The sequence below is a fragment of the Coregonus clupeaformis genome, chromosome 33, assembly GCF_020615455.1.
Source record: "Coregonus clupeaformis isolate EN_2021a chromosome 33, ASM2061545v1, whole genome shotgun sequence".
NCBI classification, from domain to species: Eukaryota; Metazoa; Chordata; class Actinopteri; order Salmoniformes; family Salmonidae; genus Coregonus; species Coregonus clupeaformis.
Window position 1 is genome coordinate 20,063,078 of NC_059224.1, and position 21,279 is coordinate 20,084,356.

Consider the following 21,279-nt stretch of genomic DNA (forward strand, 5'->3'; position numbering starts at 1 on the left):
AGATTGAACTCTTTGGCCTCAATGCCAAGCGTCACGTATGGAGGAAACCTGGCACCATCCCTATGGTGATGCATGGTACTAGGGACTGGGAGACTAGTCAGGATCTAGGGAAAAATGAACAGAGCAAAGTACAGAAAGATCCTTGATGAAAAGCTGCTCCAGAGTGCTCAGGACCTCAGACTGGAGTGAAGGTTCACTTTCCAACAGGACAACGACCCTAAGCACACAGCCAAGACAACGCAGGAGTGGCTTTGGGACAAGTCTCTGAATGTCTTTGAGTGGCCCAGCCAGAGCCCGGACTTGAACCCGATCTAACATCTCTGGAGAGATCTGAAAATAGCTTTGCCGCAAAGCTCCCCATCCAACCTGACAGAGCTTGAGAGGATCTGCAGAGAAGAATGGGAGAAACTCCCCAAATACAGGTGTGCCTGTAGCGTCATACCCAAGAAAACTTGAGGCTGTAATCGCTGCCAAAGGTGCTTCAACAAAGTACTGAGTAAAGGGTCTGAATACTTATGTAAATGTGATATTTCCGTTTGTCTAAAAACCTGTTTTTGATCTGTCATTATGGGGTATTGTGTGTAGATTGATGAGGGAAAAAAAAGATTTAATCCATTTTAGAATAAGGCTGTAACGTAACAAAATGTGGAAAACGTCAAGGGGTCTGAATACTTTCCAAATGCACTGTACATACACACAATCTGTATATTAGACTGGCGTGGTCAAATATATTGGTACCCTTGCCCTTTTGTACAATGGAGCAGAATGTTCTGGTTGAATTGCTCTTTTTACCCTGTAGGCACCTGGAACTTTCCACAGGTGAGAAATTGCACAGTAAAGCAGAATTAGAACCAAATTAATTTGAATTGTGAATACTTTAGTCAAGTCCATTTTTTACTTTGAAGTGAAAAATCTAAATTTAAGCTTTTATTTTTTATTTATTCTTGGTCCTGTGCTGTTGTAAATCAAACAGATACACATTATTTTTTCTTTTTCAATTTCAACTTATTTTAGAAGGAATTGTGAATCGTGCAAGGGTGCCAATATATTTGACCACAACTATAGGTATGACTGCCAGGTAATAGGTTGTTGTGGCCATTTTCTTCTCTGGGTGTTGAGTTATCAGTAAATGGCCAAAGTGCAACACCATGGCTGCACTATGAAATACCGTAGCACTGAGAGTCAGGGGAGAGTTTAGAAAACGAAGTTGTGGATTTAGACATTACTGTAACCAACAAGCCGAGGTCCAACAACTTCAAATAAGACTAAGTGCAGACTGTTAACACATTGTCATTTCATTTGGTGAGTTCAGGTAAAGCTTTGGATTAAAATGTTTTATCTTTCAGCTGTATCTTTGAAATAATATTTGTATTCGTTTTTTTTTTTTTAAGGAAGTCAAACATCAATGGTCTGTCCTATGGAGACGTCAACATTTGAGGACAAACACACATTTTCACCAACCAACATCATATTTTCTTAATATTTTCCAAGTTATGTCCCAAAATATTCAACCTTTCTTCATACATGGTCAGTTTGACAAATGTTGCTGTCAAATCCAATTGTAGACACACAGTTGGAATTCTCTGAATTCATAGTTGGGTGCTCTTCCTGTCATTTGACCCTCTCATCATAATCTATTAAACAAAGTAAACTGATTCTGTTATGCATAGACACCATCACATTTGGGCTAAACCAAGTCACCTCCCCCTACTCTCCCACTGTGAGCAGTGGATCCTCCCAAACAGGGTTTCTAGGTACAGAGGGTGTCTGACCCCACTTGGTTAGGTTTGGCACTTAGAGAAGTGTATGACTATGACACAGCATTTGACGGTTTGGCACTTTGAATCACACTTTTAAAACAATTTCATCATCCCCATCTAGTCCCTTCCCTCTCACACCTCAACACGCTCCTTCACCCCCATCCCCCATCATCCCTGCACCTTTGTTGGTGTCTTAACATTTTTCCTCATCCAAAGATGCAGCCCTCCCCTCAACATTTAAAACATTTCCCAATTAGTTCATAGGTCCAAATCCCTCTTGTCTTATCTCACCCGGAGATACCCCCAAAAGGACGGCCTCAAACCAACAAAACAAAAATAAAACCTTAAAACAACCAAAGTGAGCTTTCAAAAAAATAACTCCCCACCCCCCATTAGTCTAGTCAATCTTTAAATATGGCGGTTCGTCCATCCATCCATCCATTCATCCATTCATCCATCCATCCGCCCACTCCCAAGGTCCTCAGCGGTGAGCAGAGATTTCGAGTCCACTCTCAAGGTCGTCAGCGGTGAGCAGAGAGTCCGAGCCCACTCTCAAGGTCGTCAGCGGTGAGCAGAGAGTCCGAGCCCACTCCCAAGGTCCTCAGCGGTGAGCAGAGAGTCCGAGCCCACTCCCAAGGTCCTCAGCGGTGAGCAGAGAGTCCGAGCCCACTCCCAAGGTCCTCAGCGGTGAGCAGAGAGTCCGAGCCCACTCCCAAGGTCCTCAGCGGTAAGTAGAGTCTGAGCCCACTCCCAAGGTCCTCAGCGGTAAGTAGAGTCTGAGCCCACTCCCAAGGTCCTCAGCGGTGAGCAGAGAGTCCGAAATGAACGGAAAATGTTGCCCGTAAAAACACGGGCATCAGGATCCACACACCCCCAACCAATCGTCCTCCTGGGAATGCTGACAGACAGGGTGCATCCCCCACCCTTTTCTCACGCCACCTCCAGCCAACCAGCCGCAGGTAAAGTCCTCAGTCACCACGGCAATGGTCAGGGCTGGACCAACCAGCTGTTGGCGTCCTCCAGGTCGGTCTCCAGCTCCTCGTCTTCATCCAGGGGCTCTGGGGTTCGGAGGGACAGGTCTCTCAGGAAGGAAGCCTGATGGGCAGGGGGTCGGGAGACCGACTTGAGGCCAATCTTCTTCTTCATCAGGTGGAACTGGTCTCGGATGAAGTTGTAAAAGTCGTACTCGTAGCGCATGCGGTGGTACAGCACCTGAAGGGCCTCCAGAGTGGGCGTGTGCTTACGCACCGTGCCAGTCATGTTCCCCATCTTCCTGTAGTCTGCGGAGACAGAGAAACAGACCAGGAAGTTATTAATGTATGGTTAAAATGTGAAGAAAATACATATTGTCATCCATCAAAAGGAGAGTTAGGCCTATTGTAGATCACTTTTGAGGTATGAAAATACATTTCCGACAAAGTTTGTTTTTGGAGTGAACTATTCCTTTAAAGATTAATCATTTCAATGCAGTGTAACAGGCTTATACATGCCAGGGTGTGGTTGTGTGTGTACAAGTGTTTCCTCTGGAAAAATCTACCTATCTGCATTTACCCTATTGGGCTAATCATTAGTTGAGCAGCAGGTGAGCCGCAAAAAAATCAGCTGCTTGCGGGTCGGAAACATTTTAAATCAATATAATACACTTTTTAAAAACCCAGGAGCTTATTGTGTAACATTGTGTTGCAAATTCCATTCTATGAGTGGCGAGGCAGACATAAGGCTACCAGCCACGCACACTTTGATTCCAGCCACGCACACTTTGAGAGTGTGTGGAGACGGGAACGGTCCCTTATTTGTGTGGTGCTAAAACGTTCTAATGTCCACACGCAGAACTTATGCTCCCTCTCCACGTGAGAATACGACACGTTGCCAAGTTTACTTTCCCTATATAGCCTAGCTCACGCTAAAATGACTAACGTAGGCCTGGCTGGATAAATACAAAGAAAGGTTATGATAAACGTGGAAACAGGTGAAGTGAAATCCCCAGTTTAGAAGTACAACAACGCGTTAGATGGTTACATAGCCTGCACAAAGTGCAAGCAGGTAGGACTATTTGCTTTAAATAATTGTTCATTATCAGTTAATAAGTATTTTACATTAATTCAGGCTTTTTTCATTAGACGTACGCAGGCCATATAAAGTGTAAACAGCTACGGCTGGCAAAGGTTTGAGTATCCTACTAAATAAATGTAGCCTATTTTTGCAGCCTATATTTGATTCTGGGAATTCCCTCCCTATGCAGTCATGTAAAGTACTTAAGTAAAAATACTTTAAAGTACTACTTAAGTTGTTTTTTGGGGTATCTGTACTTTAAATAAATAAAAAACAAGAAAATGATGCCATCGGTTTGCTTAATATAAGGAATTTGAAATAATTTATACTTTTACTTTTACTTTTGATACTTAAGTATATTTTAGCAATTACATTTACTTTTGATACTTAAGTATATTTAAAATCAAATACTTTTAGACTTTTACTCAAGTAGTATTTTACTGGGTGACTTTCACTTTTACTTGAGTCATTTTCTATTAAGGTATCTTTACTTTTACTCAAGTATGACAATTGCGTACTTTTTCCACCACTGTCCCTATGGCACTGTTAACTTGAATGCGCCTTGAGAGGAATATTTATCTCACATAGAACACACAACAACAAGCCTACTAGATAAATAGATCAACTATTTTACTATGGGGTTGGCAGATTTTTCTATTCATTACACATTTTGTTGCAGAGGAAAAGTAAATGTGGTCTATTCCAGCATCTTTAAAGTGGGCCTCGGCCGAAATATATTTTCATGTTCCATATTTTTTGCCGTGGCGGTAATGATTTTACCATGGCAGTGCCACAGTTAAATAACTTCTGTGGAAACTCTGGTGTGTAGGCCTACCTGGGCTCTTGTAGATGTTCAGTACGTCAGTAAAGTAGTGCGGTAACAGTCTCTCTAGAAGAAGCAGCACATCTTCCAGCTCCTCTAGGATCCCCACAATAAGGAAGTTCTCTAGAACGTTCTGTTTGGCCCTCTCCAGAGCCCATACTCCCGGCTCCCTGAAACACACAGAACAACAGGCACAGTCAGAGGAAAATATCTAGCAACCCAGAGGGAATTATAACCAATGATTAATTGTAATACCACTCATACTTTAATAAACATTCGCAAAAATATTAATACCAGTCAGGATAATGTTACCAAATTTGGAGCCTGATTCCCTGCAATACAGGTCTTATTACCTGCACTGGGGGTGCTGTCCACAGAAATATGGGATGATGTAGAAGAGTCTGGGGTTGGAGCATTCTGGGTAATTCTCCAGGATGCACACATTGATGTCCTGGACAGGAGGGAGACCGAAGAGACAGCCCATCAGAAACACACTCAGAAAGACAGACAATCACCTTCAGGTTGCACAGGAGGTTGGTGGCACCTTAATATGGGAGGATGGGCTCGTGGTAATGGCTGGAGCGGAATCGGTGGAATGGTATCAAATACATCAAACACATGGTTTGATGCTATTCCATTCCCGCCGTTCCAGCCATTATTATGAGCTGTCCTCCCCTCAGCAGCCTCCAATGTGACAGGTTGACGCCTACTTTTCTGAAAGAATAATGGGATTGAATGAAAACATTAGTGTAATTCTACATTACTCTCACTAGGTGGAACTCTTCACCAAGTCTTCTCCTCTCTTAGGAACTCGTACTACTTTTTGATGGTTAGCGTTGGTAAACAGATTATGGTGGACAATAATCATTGACATTACTAAAGAATTATGGTGGACAATAATATGCATTGTAAACAGTAACATTTTGAAAACAAGCTGCATTATGACTATAAAATAACTTTTTGTTTGAACCATATTTTATATTTTATTTTAACTAATCAAAAATGAACTCAAAATAATAATTAAGATGCACTCCAGAAACTTCCATTGGCACTATTCAATCTGTAAATCATGTTATGTCATTATTAACTCAAATTAATTGATGTGAAAGTTTAATTGTATTTATTTGAACTATTTATGATTTTAAAAGACACTATCTTCAAGCCACTCTCCGACAGCCTAAATAAGACATGCAGATTCCTATAAGCAGATATTAGCTCATCTGTTTCCTACTCAGTGGAATATGTAGGATATCTCAAGAGCAACATGTAGTGAGAGGTCAATGGTATTATTTTCTGTCCAGAATGATGACAGTTAACTGTCTCGTAATGCAGACCAATACACAGAAACAAGGTTAACCTTTGGTCTCCTCAGCTACCCACATGATGTTGGCAATGCAACCAACATCCCAATCCAATCCCACCATCCCAATCCCACCATCTTCTCTCCCTCCTGACCCACTTCCTCAGTAAAAAAAGAAAATAAAGTGTCCTAAGGCAGGAGCCACTGGAGCAGAGCAGTGAAACACTAAACCACCTCTCTGTTTAACCAGTGGGCTGAACGAAGGATGCCCACTGAGACTAATTTAAAAAAGAAAGAGAGATTAAAAACACATAAAGGAGTGAAGTCAGCCAGTCTTTTCGCTCTCTCTCTGCTACAAACCCAAGAGTCAAATCCATGTCAGGTCAGGTGACGTAAGCTTTATAGACAGCAACGAGGCCTGGGCAACACAACACTCAAAAACACATGAAAGATACACACTCACACCCATTCACACACACAAGCACGCATGCAAGCTCACACACACACACACACACACACATACACACACACACACACACACACACACACACACACACACACACACACACACACACACACACACACACACACACACACACACACAGTCTTGTACAGCTAACCTTGTGGGGACACACAATTCAGTCCCATTCAAAACCCTAACCCTAACCCTAACCCTAACCTTAACCCTAACCCTAACCTTAAACCAAAAACCTAAGCTTAACCCTAACCCTAGCTCCTAACCCTAACCCTTAACGTAATTCTAACCCTAATTCTAACCTTAACCCTAAACCCCTTAGAAATAGCATTGACCTCGTGGGGACTAACAAAATGTCCCCAGTTGGTCAAATGTTTGTTCGTTTGCTATTCTTGTGGGGACTTCTGGTCCCCACAACAATAGTTAAACACACGCACGCACGCACACACACTCACACGCACACACACTCACACACACACACACACACACACACAAACACACACACACACACACACACACACACACACACACACACACACACACACACACACACACACACACACACACACACACACACACACACACACACACACACACACACACACACACACACACACACACACACACATAACACGCACACATCAAAACCCAGACCCATTCCTCTGAGTTGAAACAGGCACCAGCCTATAAGGTGAAGAGGGTGCTGACAACAATAAAAAGAGCAGGAGGTCTTGTGTGCTGTTGGTTTATTTCACTGTGGCCTACATGCTGATAGGTGAGAATGTCCTCAGTTTTACTTGGAAAAGGACAATTTGTCAAGTTAACAGCTGGAGCCTAGACGCCTCACCACAGAGGGTAGACTTTTCCTGCAGTCAATGACCAAAAGCACCCTTTTTGGCCTCATGGGTGGACTATTCATAAAAAACATTATTGAAAGAAACCCACCAAAGATCCGGTGTTTCTATGTCAAACAGTTTTGTTATATTTCAGTCTTCTGTGATGTACATAAAGTGTAATATTGGGATGCAGACTCAAAATTGAATACAACTCTATATCTGACATGGTACAGGTGTCTTCTTCTTTTTAAGCCCATAACCATCTGTGTGAGGTGTATACTTCTGTTTCAAAGTAGATTTGTTTAAGACTACCAAGAATCACTTTGTGTGACCCTATATCCCACTGCAGGAAAAGGTTAGCTAAGCCAGAGAGACCCAGAGAGAGAACCAGAGGCCCAGGCCTTGTGTTTCTCAGGGCACCAGAAGGCTAGCCCGGGTCTGGGGTGAGAGGAGAAGGGCTAGGGGTAAGAGCTAGGAACCAGGTGAATGGATTTGAAAGGACCCCACACTGAGAAGCACATAAATACTACACACACACACAATTTAGCAAAATACTGTACATTCTCCCATCAATTAGAACTATAACTGTTTTTGGAATAATGTCTTACTCCATCCAGGGAAGCAGGAATGAGAGAGAGTGTGTAGTGGGAGTAGGACAGTATATGTTCCCATTCTGGAACCACTAAGCCAGATCCTTGCAGTCCTTGTTTTCACACTTATCAACAAAGTCGGAGCTGTGACTCACAAGACATTTGACTTCACTGTGATCCTCCCCCCTTATACACATAAAACATGACTTACTGTACCCACAAAAACAGAGAGAGAGGGAGAGGGAATGGGAGAGGGAGTGGTAGGATGGGGCGTGTGTGTGTGTGTGTGTGTGGTGTGTGAATTATTATGATATCACTAAGGCTGCAGGAAGTGTTGGGTTGCATTTCACATACCCACTATTAAAGACTACAGTCTCTCACCCGGCTCTGGGCCTGTCTGGGGTTCTGTGGTGTTAATGATACTGGGACACCTGGCGTACAGTCAGGTCACAGCGCAAGACACAGACCTGGCAGGAAGCATGTAAAGGAGACATGTCATAAACATGACATATTAGCTTCATAAACATTCATAAGCTTTGAGTGGGCCCCTGTACCCACATAGGGACAGACTGGGGCCACGCCACGATGATGTAGCACTAAAGAAAGCCTTATGAAACCTGGATGCACTGGGGCTTTGATAACAGACTACCATTTCCCCTCATACTTGCTCTTCTTCTCTACCCCTCAATTTCTCAAACGCTCTATTCCTCCCACCAAAAAACATAATGAATTTCATCTTAAACCCACGAACCCTGCGGGCAACACAATATGAGAGAAAAGGACACCTGTCAGTTCCTGTCTTTGTAGATGATAGGTTTAGAGAGGAGGATGTAATCCTTTCAGTCAGTGAGTGCCTTTTCGACTGTCTCTCAGATACGCTGCTCTGCATTTGGACTGGGTACATGCATGTTGACTGACAACAGGGTGCAGAACAACTGGAAGAGGCTTCAAAGGAACCACAAGAATCCAAGAGAACCCAGAACACTGGTAGACCACGCAGGCATTGTGTTACAGTCAATAGAGACTATGGCTAAAATGTAATTGTAGGAGCAAATCAGTGTCTTCTCTCTGCATCTCTCTCGCTCTCTCTCTCTCTCTCTCTCTCTCTCTCTCTCTCTCTCTCTCTCTCTCTCTCTCTCTCTCTCTCTCTCTCTTCCCCTCTTTTGCATTCATTTGGAGGATAAAGGGATGGATGTGATCTGTTCACTCTCTGACTCTGCTCTTTCTAATGGCCTCTGAAAACGGCATTGGCAGCAGACGAATATTGAAGAATGTCTGTATCCCGATTCTTAAAACCCTTCTGGGCCTCTTCTCCTTCTCTCCATGATCACAGACTGTGGACAAGAAGCCAAAAAGCCGGGAGAGGTGAAGGCAGTGGGAGAGAGAGAAGGGACAGGAAATGATACGCATGACTCTGGCCGGTCCCCCCACACACAGGGAGCCGTGCCAGGAAGTCCCTCCTCAGTACGACACTCGATATGGGCGCCTGCTCCGCTCGCAACTTTAGGGGACCTATGGGAATCTATTAACAACTACACACACCCACACGCACCCACACGCACGCACCCACACGCGCGCATGCACGCACACGCGCACGCACACACACACATACACACACACACACAGGGTGGAGAATACATATTTTGGCCTCCCTGCTATGTTGCATGGGGGGAAAAAATAACATTAGTATTGGGAAGGCAACTCAACGGGTACACACACACACACTCATTGTTCCTATTCTTACTGAGGATTATGCAGCTTGAATGGTGTTGTTGTTAGTGTAGCACCCACTACTACTGTATCCTAACTGGTCCTAAGCTCTCAACTGGTTACTGTGGGAGAAAGTCCAACACTGCTTGTTTTGGCCAAAACACATTTCCAGTCACCAAAAATGTGTCATGTGAGGAAGGCAGATGAAGATAAAGGTTGACAGCTAATCATCCACTGTTTCTCTTTTACTATCTGATGTGTAGACAAGGCATGCCTTGGCAAGAACAACGCTGGGTGCCCGCCAGGACATCTTTTCTGAAGTGTGTGTGTGCTTTGTCATCAGAGTAAACCAGGTAAAGGGTCAGAGAGGGTGAGTATAGAGTTGCTCTGGCACTGTGTCTGTGTGTCTGAGGCTGAGCTGCTCTGATCAGTTAGACAGACCTGGTCAAAAGACAACACCTCTTTCAGTCTACTACACTGGTCACTCTTACAGCTACAGTACACATATGATTCGTAGCCAAATAACTCATGACAAAAGCATGAGTTTGTGTGCCTGTTCACATGACTGCGGTCTGCCGAACGCATTACAGGGGGCAAACTACCCGCCCTCCAAGACACATACAGCACCCGATGTCACAGGAAGGCCAAAAAGATGATCAAGGACATCAACCACCCGAGCCACTGCCTGTTCACCCCGCTATCATCCAGAAGGCGAGGTCAGTACAGGTGCATCAAAGCTGGGACCGAGCGAATGAACAACAGCTTCTATCTCAAGGCCATCAGTCTGTTAAATAGCCATCACTAGCACACTAGAGGCTGCTGCTGCCTATTGAAATCACTGGCCACTTTAAGAAATTGAACACTATTCACTTTAATAATGTTTACATATCTTGCACTACTCATCTCATATGTATATACTGTATTCTATTCTATAATATTCTACTGTATCTTAGTCCATGCCGCTCTGTCATTGCTTGTCCATATATGTATATATTCTTAAATCCCATTCCTTACTAGTTTTGTGTGTATTGGGTATATGTTGTGAAATTCTTAGATATGACTTGTTAGATATTACTGCACTGTCGGAGCTAGAAGCACAAGCATTTCGCTACACCCGCTATAACATCTGCTAAACATGTGTATGTGACAAATAACATTTGATTTGATTTGATTTGATGCGTGTGTGTTAGTGAGTAAAGAGGGAGTGGGGCTGATGGGAAATGTAAGAAGTCTACCACAGGAATGTCTCAATAACTCATGCATTAGGGCCGAGACATGGGTGAGGAAACTGACAGTGTTCTTTCATTGACACCTCCTGTACACACAGAACAGGACACAGAACAGGACACAGAACAGGACAGGACACAGAACAGAACACAGAACAGGACACAGAGCAGGACACAGAGCAGGACACAGAACAGGACACAGAACAGGACACAGAGCAGGACACAGAGCAGGACACAGAACAGAACACATAACAGGACACAGAGCAGGACACAGAACAGGACACAGAGCAGGACACAGAACAGAACAGAACACAGCGCAGGACACAGAGCAGGACACAGAGCAGGACACAAAACAGGACACAGAGCAGGACACAGAGCAGGACACAGAGCAGGACACAAAACAGGACACAGAGCAGGACACAAAACAGGACACAGAGCAGGACACAGAGCAGGACACAGAGCAGGACACAGAGCAGGACACAGAACAGAACACAAAACAGGACACAGAGCAGGACACAGAACAGGACACAGAACAGGACACAGAGCAGGACACAGAACAGAATACATAACAGGACACAGAGCAGGACACAGAACACAGAACAGGACACAGAACAGGACACAGAACAGGACACAGAGCAGGACACAGAACAGGACACAGAACAGGACACAGAACAGGACACAAAACAGGACACAGAGCAGGACACAGAGACACTCTCAGGTGAGCCAGTGGCAGCTCCCCTTTACTGTAGGAGGGGGCCCTCTTGCGCTGCATACTTTAATAACTCAAGTCACATGCTACGGTACTCTTGGGACCCTGAGCAGAACTTAATTACCCAGTCAGACTCAGACTCACTCCAGCCACAATTACATTCACTTCACTATGTGTGTTTGCTAATGTGGCTGGCTCAATGTGTGTTATGGTTATTGTGAGGGCCTCTAACAACACACTGGTGTGTGTGTGTATGTGTGTTCTATACTTTTTAATTATGTAACACAGTTGGTATGTAACTAACTCGGGATGTGTGTGTGTTTGTGTATGTATGTGTGTGCACGTGTGTGTGTGTGTCAACCAGCAAACATGCCTAATTGGAGGAGCACTAAGAGGAATTCCTATTGCTGCCTCCATCTCTCCACAGATTACACCAATCAAGCGCACCACTAACAAAACTGTATGATTTACCTTTTGAACCTTACTTAAATGGGACCTCCACTCAATAAAACACACACAAATCACATAGAAATTATAGTTTGAAAATAAAACGAAAGCAGTAAATGCCATTAGAAAAGCGTGAGACGTCCAATATCACCACAGACTATTGAGTTCCATACTGCAGGGTTAAACAATACAAACATACAGACATACAGACGGACAGACAGATAGCTCTGGTCTCTAACTAACCGTCAGATTTGGTCTAACTCAGTCAAGTCTGTAATTGAGTTGTAGGTAGTTCGAGGTTGAGAGGGATGGAGGAATGGGAGGACAACAGCCCTCAACGGGCAAACGATTCGTTACCCTTCCTTTCCATGCCACACCACGTATCCTGTATCTTCAAGGAGTAGACCTATGGCTTTATTGTAGAACTATTATCAGGAACTCTTTCAGGGCTTCATACATTCAATACCATAAGGCTGTAACTAATACAGTATTATTATTATTATTATTATTATTATTATTATTATTATTATTATTATTACAGTATATGCTTAGCCTCACCTGATTATCTTTCTCAAATATGTCATTATGGTAAGAAGAAAAACAGTTTCATGTTCCAACATCTAAATCAGTTGAACCTAAGGTACTCATGCAGAGTCAAAAACATTCAAAAACATATATAATCCATCTAATCTAAAACCTTCCAATTAAGACTGAGCTGTTTATCAATTTCCTTTTGTAGAATGTTCGAGAACGAGACATCTCGTATACTTTTTCCATCTATTCTAATAAGTTCTACAATAACATGTGCATTATTGCCAGAGAATAATGGAAGCATTACACAGCCTGCCTGACCATGAATCAGGTGGAGACATGGAAGGACTGTGTGTAATCTAATAACTCAGTCATACAGTCAGTTACTGTTGAGGTCAGAATGATGCTCATACTACAGTAATGTCCTGGACCATTAGCATTCAAACCAATACACTGATGCTACTTATGGAAAGAAGAAGAGATGAGCAAAGGCCTAGACTGTTGGCCAAGATATGAAAGATGGAAAAAGAGAGGGAAAGAGATGGATAGAGTTCCACAATAAAGGAGGAGTCTCACCAGGTATCTCTCGTCACCCTTCATCCCAGGTGTTCGGATGAGGTGATTCTGCTCCCCCCTCCAGTCCCCGAAACGTCGGAAGAAGTAGTTGGAGAGGAAACGGTTAATGGGGTCCCGTATGATGTTGATGTAGACTGGCTGCTCTATCCTGAACCTGACAGACAGAGGGACAGATGGATGGACGCACATTTATACAGTGTACATAGTACAGCTCTCCACAGTGGGGCAGTATTGGGGCCTAGTTGATAAGGACATGGGCAGCTGACTTACACTAAGTGTACAAAACATTAGGAACAGGAACACCTTCCTAATATTCATTGCACCCCCTTTTGCCCTGAGAACAACCAATTCGTCGGGGCATGGGCAAGGTGTCGATAGCGTTCCACAGGGATGCTGGCCCATGTTGACTCCAATGCTTCCCACAGTGGTGTCAAGTTGGCTGGATGTCCTTTGGGTGGTAGACCATTCTTGATACACACGGAAAACTGTTGAGCCTGAAAAACCCAACAGTGTTGCAGTTCTTGACACACTCAAACCGGTGCACCTGGCACCTACTACCATACCCTGTTCAAAGGCACTTCAATCTTTTGTCTTGCCCATTCACCCTCTGAATGGCACACATACACAATCCATATCTCAATTGTCTCAAGGCTTAAAAACCCTTCTTTAACCTGTCTCCTCCCCTTCATCTACACCAGGGTTCCCCAACTAGCGGCCCGCGGGTGATTTTATTTGGCCCCCCAAGTTTGGGCTTCTTGCGGTCAATTTGCAGTCTACAAATTATTTGTAATTATGTTCCGGCTCCCTGACCATCCACAAACAAAAATGAGTCTAGTTGATGATCCCTGATCTACACTGATTGAAGTAGATTCAACAGGTGACATCAATAAGAGATCATGCTTTCACCTGGATTCACCTGGTCAGTCTATGTCATGCAAAGAGCAGGTGTTCCTGATGTTTTGTACACTCAGTGTATATTGCCATTGTTGGTAAAGACATTAAATGAAATTTCCTCTCTTGTTATCAATGTCAAGACTTTTCTGAAAATGCAAACTATAGGAGCGGTTTTGATTAAAAACGTTGTCCAGTCATAGCTAGAACAGTAAAACTCCACTGTTTCAGGTGGTTCTGTGTGCCATTGAGATCTTAGCATCATAGATGGATGGATGGTGCCAGTTGTCATACGTGGTGTGCTCTGCTGTAGTTACCGGGTGAAGTTGAGAAAGTGGACATGTCTGGTGTACAGGAAAGGCTGGGGGATGTTGCTGATGTTCCTCATAAGGTCCACCTGAAAGACACACATCAAGAGAAATGACTGTACTAGTCTATACTTGTATCAAAGACAGTATATCTCTCCAGGATGGAACCAGAACCAAACATAAAGTTCATTTAGACCCATTTTTACAAAACCCTTGTGTGCTTTACTAGGCGATGATTGAATATCTGTAATTAATTACAAATTAATTTAACATGTTCTGGCTTCAGCAAAGAAATCGATTAGGAGGTTGTGGAGACCTCCATCTCACTGTGCCAGAGCCTGACAACATCATCATGTTGGAGACCCCCTGTCCACTGTGCCAGAACCTCACGTCATACAGGCTGGAACGAGAACCCCGAGCCCCTTATCTCCCATTATAACATTAATGAGAGCAGCTAAACCACACCACATGTTATGTTATCCTTCTGTGGGTCTGCCTGTTGATAAAGCCCATCTGGATCTAGTGTGCTGGTGATAGCCATGACTTTCTGAAAACACACTGAGAGGAAAAAAACATCTACCCAAAACACTGTCCTCAGGTTTCATTCTGTGAAACGACTAGCAGAGAAAATCAATTGGAACAATGAAATGTTCGCAATGTGTATTGTTCATAACCATATGTAAAATATGATAATTCACAGTTTTGTGTTCCATATCATCCCAGCCTAGGTGGGTGTTCTCCACCCCTGTGGTTCCCTAGGCCTGCATGGAGAGACAGGTCCAGACCTGTACCCCAGGTGAGCTCCATGGTGGGGGTCACACCTGGCCCTGAACCCTGGGGGTGGAGATGGGACAGGTGGGACAGGGAAACGATGGAGGGCTGACCCTGCCATAACCTTGGCTGAGCTCACCAGCATTACTCAAATGGACAAATAAACTGAAGGAAAAAGGTGGGGCCTTGATATCGATTGCGACTTGTTATATAGTCATTTGTTATCTAGTGTGATAGCATTATGGTTAATATGCCTACAGTACAACCAACAATTATACATATTTTGTGACATCTAGTCCCGTGTAGCTCAGTTGGTAGAGCATGGCGCTTGCAACGCCAGGGTTGTGGGTTTGATTCCCACGGGGGACCAGTATGAAAATGTATGCACTCACTTACTGTAAGTCTCTCTCTCTCCCCTCTTTCTCTCTCTCACACTCTCCCTCCATACAGAAAAAGCTAAATTCTGCTAAGACTTCCAGACCAATTAGCCCAAAGTGTATACTCCCCACCACACCCCATCCCCTCTCCCTACACCCTAAACACGTTTGGGTTGATTTAACGGGAAAAGGGAAGGCCAAACACACACACACATAACCCCCCTCTCATTCAGGAAGGGAGGAGAGTAGAGAAAGATGGGGGAGAGGGAGAAAGACTGAAAGACGAGGATAGTCTGGGATTCCAGGAATATTTGCTGCCCCCCTCCCTCTCTTCCTGATTGAACGCTGTACCTTAAAGGCTTCCTGGTTGGGCTCATCACATCACTGGGGTTGGGCTAGCGTAAACAGACTAAACTTCTCTGCTACTGCATATGTCCCTCAACACCCCACCCCCCTCACCTCTCCCTTCAATCTCTCCACCTCTCCCTTCAAACTCTCTCCACCTCACCCCTCCACACTCCCCTCACCTCTCCCTTCAAACTTTCTCCCCCTCACCCCTCCACACCCCCCTCTGTCTTCAAACTCTCTCCACCTCACCCCTCCACACCCCCCTCACCTCTCCCTTCAAACTCTCTCCACCTGAGCGCTCCTCACCACCCACTGTCTTCAAACTCTCTCCACTTCACCCCTCCACACCCCGATATGTCTTCAAACTCTCTCCACCTCACCTCACCACACACAACCCTCCCTTCAAACTCTCTTCACATCACCTCTCCACACCCCCTTTCCCTTCAAACTCTTTCCACCTCACCCCTCCACACCCCCTAAGGTTACGGTTAGGGTTCAGTTTAGAAAAAGGGTTAGGGTAAGGTTAGGGTTAAGGTTAAGTTTAGGGTTAGGATAAGGGTTAAGGTTAGGGTTAGAGCTTGGGTTAGTATATAGTTAGTTGAAATGTTAGTTGAAATGTTACTCCCACCACTTACCCCTGCTCACCATATCTCTCCCATCCACCCCACCCCTGAACCAGAAGAGGCTGGTGGGAGAAGCTATAGGATGACGGGAATCAATGGAATGGAGTCAAACACGTTGTGTTTGGTACCATTTCATTTATTCTACTCCAGCCATTCCAATGAGCATGTTCTCCTTTGGCTTATCCTCTGCTCTGAATCCAAAAAATTGATTGGAGGGGATTTGTCAGACTTGTTGTAGGAAGACATCTAATCCCAACATTATGTTTACAGTAGGTTTAAAACAAGGCTCAATAACTCTCTTTGAAAGAGAGGTCATCGTTACTTTCAAGGTAGTGTAAACCAATCAAATCTATTTCAAGTCATCTACTCCAAGCCAGGGCCGGACCATTTCAATGTTTGCATATCCGTGGTAGCTAGTATACAGGAACATGGGGTCCATGGCAGAGCTGTGTCTGTTTGCTGTGTAACATCTTTGGTGAGAGAGAGAACAGAGCATCACACAGCAACACAGAGAAACTCACAGAAAAGCTGTGTTGCTATTTCTGACCATGCTAAAATAAAGCCATCTCTCCCTCAGGTCCTGTAGGCCTGCTATAGAGAGAGACAGACAGATCACTATACAATGTGGGTACATAGGGCTCCACAGGGCTCCAGAGGGTAGGGGACCTTAACCTGTTTGGCTACCCAGGCTGGGACCATCGGTTCTGAGCAAATGCATTAGCAGGCCACTGGCTGAGCCAAAGGATAATGGTCCAACACTCCTGTCCCCAACCAGACTGGAGCTAAGGAGACCAGCATCTCTAAACTTAGACAGCATGCATCTGGATCTGCATAAGTCAACACACACATATATGCACACCCACACACAGCTACTCTGAGAGGACGAGTTAGTGGACCGTTGACAGAGGTGTTTTATGTCTCTCTCTCTCTCTCCCTCTTAATGATTCTAGCGGTGTTCTGACGCTGTGTAAAGCCAAGCGTTCAGGCTTGAGGAATGTTTAAACTACCTGTTTCAATATTGGCTTTAATTAAATATTTACTTCAAATCTAATGTGTCAGTAATGGTTATGAATATTTAGCATCTACTTACCATTAAAACATTCAAAATTGGTAGAAATACCTTCTTTTTTTTTCTTCTTTTTTTATATTTCTACAGCATACATTGACACTGATGGAAAAGCCCTATAAGGATATGAAACATTACCACATAGGCTATGGCACAGAAATACACCATCATTCTCTTGCTCTCTGAAGATTCTGAGAAAGAGTCTGCTTAAATTGCTGTTAGTCGGCGGGAAGTGTAATTTATAGGGCATATGAGGGCATATTTTATTGGTCTGGCATGATGGAGGATGCCTGAGAGGGGTCCTACCACAAGACAGGTGTGCCTAGTTAACTTCAGTCAGTACAGTCAGCTTTCTAATTAAAATTTTCCCCAAATACCACTAGAATAAAGGAAGATGAAGAGAGAGAGAGAGACAGAGAGAGAAAGACAGAGAGAGAGAGAGACAGAGAGAGAGAGAGAGAGATAAATACACATTTTATCATTTAGAATGACTACCGTTCAGTAATGTTTTCATTTGTGTTGGCCTTTCCCATGACACAGCCTTGCATTTCAACATGTCTCTGAGGGATGTGGTTTTAAACGCACGCAGCCCTTCCTCTATAAATGCTGTGTTGATGTCCTTAAGATGCTCTCGGAAATCATAAAAATACATTTCCCATCCCTTCAGCCTGTTCTTAGAAAGACTGAAGGACAATACAGTAGCTTCAGCGTTAAGTGGTAGCATTAGGACATCACTCAATAGAGGCAAAAAGGTATTGTGGCTCCTTTCTCCAGGGACCCCCCAACATATTTTGCCATGGTGCAGAGAGAAAAATTTGCTATTTTATAATGCTATTCTAAATATTTTGTCATGAGGCTAAGAGAAAATGTTGACATTTTAAAGCTAATTTCCTGCAATTCTACACTTTTTGCCATGGGGCAAGGGAAAAAATTGTTTTATAGCTCATCTCATGCTTTTGTCCATATTTTGCAATGAGTCTGAGATAAAATGTTGCCGTTTTAAAGCTAATTTCCTGCAATTACACACATTTTGCAATCATATGCTATCAAACGTTTAAAATTGTGTTGTGGGCCCCCGGGGCACCTGCCCCTGCGTGCCGATTCGGTAATCGGGCAACGCTCCTCTGTCATCCCATCTCCGACCCTTAACGCAGACCCCCTCAACCACCACCGATCTCCCTCCTTATCTCCCTCCTTATCTCCCTCCTTATCTCCCTCCCTTTCTCCGTCTTTACCTGTTCATGTTTGGTGACTCGTGTCATACCTGTTCATGTTTGGTGAGACGTGTCTTGTTGTGGATGTCTGAGGAGACCAGGTTGAACTGATGTCTCTCTGCTAGTAACCTCAGTAGGATGACTACCGTCCTGCTGCCACACTTCCCCACACGGTTATACACCACCTGACTGGGGAACGGCAGCACCTGCATGGGGGAACAACATAGAACACACACTGCTGAGGAGATGGAGAGAAGCAACAATTATCTAATCAAATAACAATTAGCTAATCAAAGCCACTGATTATTACCTTCTGGAGGTAACATAAGGTTAAGATAAGGGTAAGAATGATGGTAGGTACTCCTTCTCTTAACTCTTACTCTGTCCTTCCTCTCTGACCTCTGACCTATTTTCCCCAGGGGCTGTTCTCACGCGACCCCCGATGCCCTGCCATCCTGCAGATAAACTCCACATTAAGTGCTTTATCATACACATACACATGTACGTGCACACACACACACACACACACACAAACACACACACACACATACACCCTCAAACATACAAACACAGCTGACACTGACACACACACTGGTCACTGTAACGCATCCCTCGATTCCATCTGATAGCAGAAGATTGTCTAAATATTCAGGATCACTGAGAGAAAAATACAGGCAAAGATGCTGTTTGTGTACGCGTGCTCACTGGACATGAGCCTAATTTTAGCTTGAGGACGGCAAGTTTGCACTCATTTGAAAATCAACCCAGAGTCCTGAGGGCCATCGCAACGTTTGCACAGGGGTTCCTGAAGAATGAGGACAATCCTACTGAAATTACCCATGAGAGAAAGAGAGAGAGAGAGAGAGAGAGAGAGAGAGAGAGAGAGAGAGAGAGAGAGAGAAATAAATAGGTTGAGAAAGAGAGAAGGAGCAACGTGCACCCTATTTTCCGAAAGAAAAGGGAAATGAAAGACAAAGCTAGTAGTAGTTGAATAACATCTCAAAGGTGTCACTAGGGATGCTGCTAACCGTTTCCCTGTCATGACTTTTAAACCTTTTTAATATAAATAAAAAGAGTGAAGAATTCAGCAGCGGTAAATTCCTGCCAGCATTCCCAGTCTGGAATGGTGGCTGAGATTCCCCTTGGGGGAAATGCTACACATCTGACAGGGATACTGAAGACATCTCAGGGTTAGTGGGATGGTGCTTAACCCCATGACAGGCATTTTAGTGTAGTGGTCCACATGTCTGTGCCTTTGTGTGTGTGTGTGTGTGTGTGTCTATATGTGCCTGTTTTTCTCCATGTTAACCCCTACATGACCAAACCCCTGTATCCCACTCCACAGTGTTTTGTATGATGAAACCCAGAGCGGTTAGGGCCACACACACCACTTCATTTTGCTCCTCTATCCTGAACTGTATCCCCACCTCGCCCCAGCAGCACAGTAAAAACAGGGCCTGTCACGTATCAATTTGAGGACAGCCCATCACTTTATCAACAATGTATTTCCTGTTTTTCCAGATTGCTGGAGTTACAGGAAATCATCAGAGGATAAAATACTTTGGCAGCGGGTGGAAACAGAAATATGTGTGTTGTTTGGCCTTGGCTTGAAAGAGGGAGGATGAAAAATCCCTTGTGATATCTTTGTTTGCACTTGTGTTGATAGGCACGCGTCTGTCTGTGTCATGTCACATGGTTTACACACTTAACTCCCCTTTGGTAAAACATCATCAATACTGTATGAGGTCGTTCTAGACCTAAAGTGGGTTTATTTCATAGAAAAGAGGGCTGTATTCAATCAAAAGTGTCTGGTGCTAGAAAAAAACAAAATATTCCTCTTGCACATCCTGACAGCGGAATTAGATCCAACTAACAAATAAAACAATTATCAAAGTGTGAAACAATAAGACAATCAACTCTGTATCAATTCTGGCAGCACAGCAAGACATTAGGTTCAAGTGTGTTTCTCTTGAACAGGCCTACCATGTCTCTGTGTTTGTAGTAATACCAGACCGCTCAGTTTATCACCTTCTAATGGCAGTGATGACATATCTGCTGTATTTGCATGAACAAAAAAAAATCCAGGTTTTTTAGCATTAGCTCACAGAGGGCAGGGAACCCTAGGGGCTTAGCCACCCCAGTACAACCCCTCTGATGTGGTTGCTAATGGTAGCTAGCGGCGGCCAAACTTTGATCTGAAAGGAGGGAAGAAAAATAGGGGGGAAAACCACAAGCAGTAGCCAGGCAGCTAATATAGCCTACACAAGAGCACAGCGTTTTACAGTAGCCTATAAGTCACCCACTAAGCATTTAGGCCTCTTTTTTTGGTCCTGTTGTGGCACCTTTCTTTTTTGCAGTTTGGACTGACCTTGATTTCAACGTCCAAGGACGTAGATTTTTGGTGCGTTCCAGACCAAATCTGAACCAATCATAGACGTCTATTTTTGGTTCAGATTTTTGTCCGGTCTGGACCGGCCTTTATTTCAACGTCCTCAGACATCCGGTTTGTACCGGCCTATATTTGGCCCAATCATAGCCGTCTATGTTTCACAAGTTTGGACAGCACAGTACAGCACAATTCAGTACTGTAGAGCACAGCAGAGTACAGTACATTACAGTAGAGCACAGTAAAGTACAGTAAAGAAA

The 21,279-nt window shown here is 44.0% G+C and overlaps 1 protein-coding gene across 1 annotated transcript in view; it reads right to left on the minus strand.

Moving 5' to 3' along the window:
- Positions 1-2,736: 2,736 nt before the first annotated feature.
- LOC121548770 (uronyl 2-sulfotransferase-like) overlaps positions 2,737-21,279 on the minus strand; it is a 134,975-nt gene continuing 116,432 nt past the window's right edge. Inside the window, exons 3-8 of the mRNA XM_041860319.2 lie at positions 18,684-18,839; positions 14,244-14,323; positions 13,036-13,189; positions 4,989-5,086; positions 4,648-4,805; positions 2,737-3,040 (exon numbers count right to left, since the gene is read on the minus strand). Coding sequence (XP_041716253.1) covers positions 2,748-3,040; positions 4,648-4,805; positions 4,989-5,086; positions 13,036-13,189; positions 14,244-14,323; positions 18,684-18,839 — 939 coding nt within the window. The 3' untranslated portion in view covers positions 2,737-2,747. The remainder of the gene's footprint in view (positions 3,041-4,647; positions 4,806-4,988; positions 5,087-13,035; positions 13,190-14,243; positions 14,324-18,683; positions 18,840-21,279) is intronic.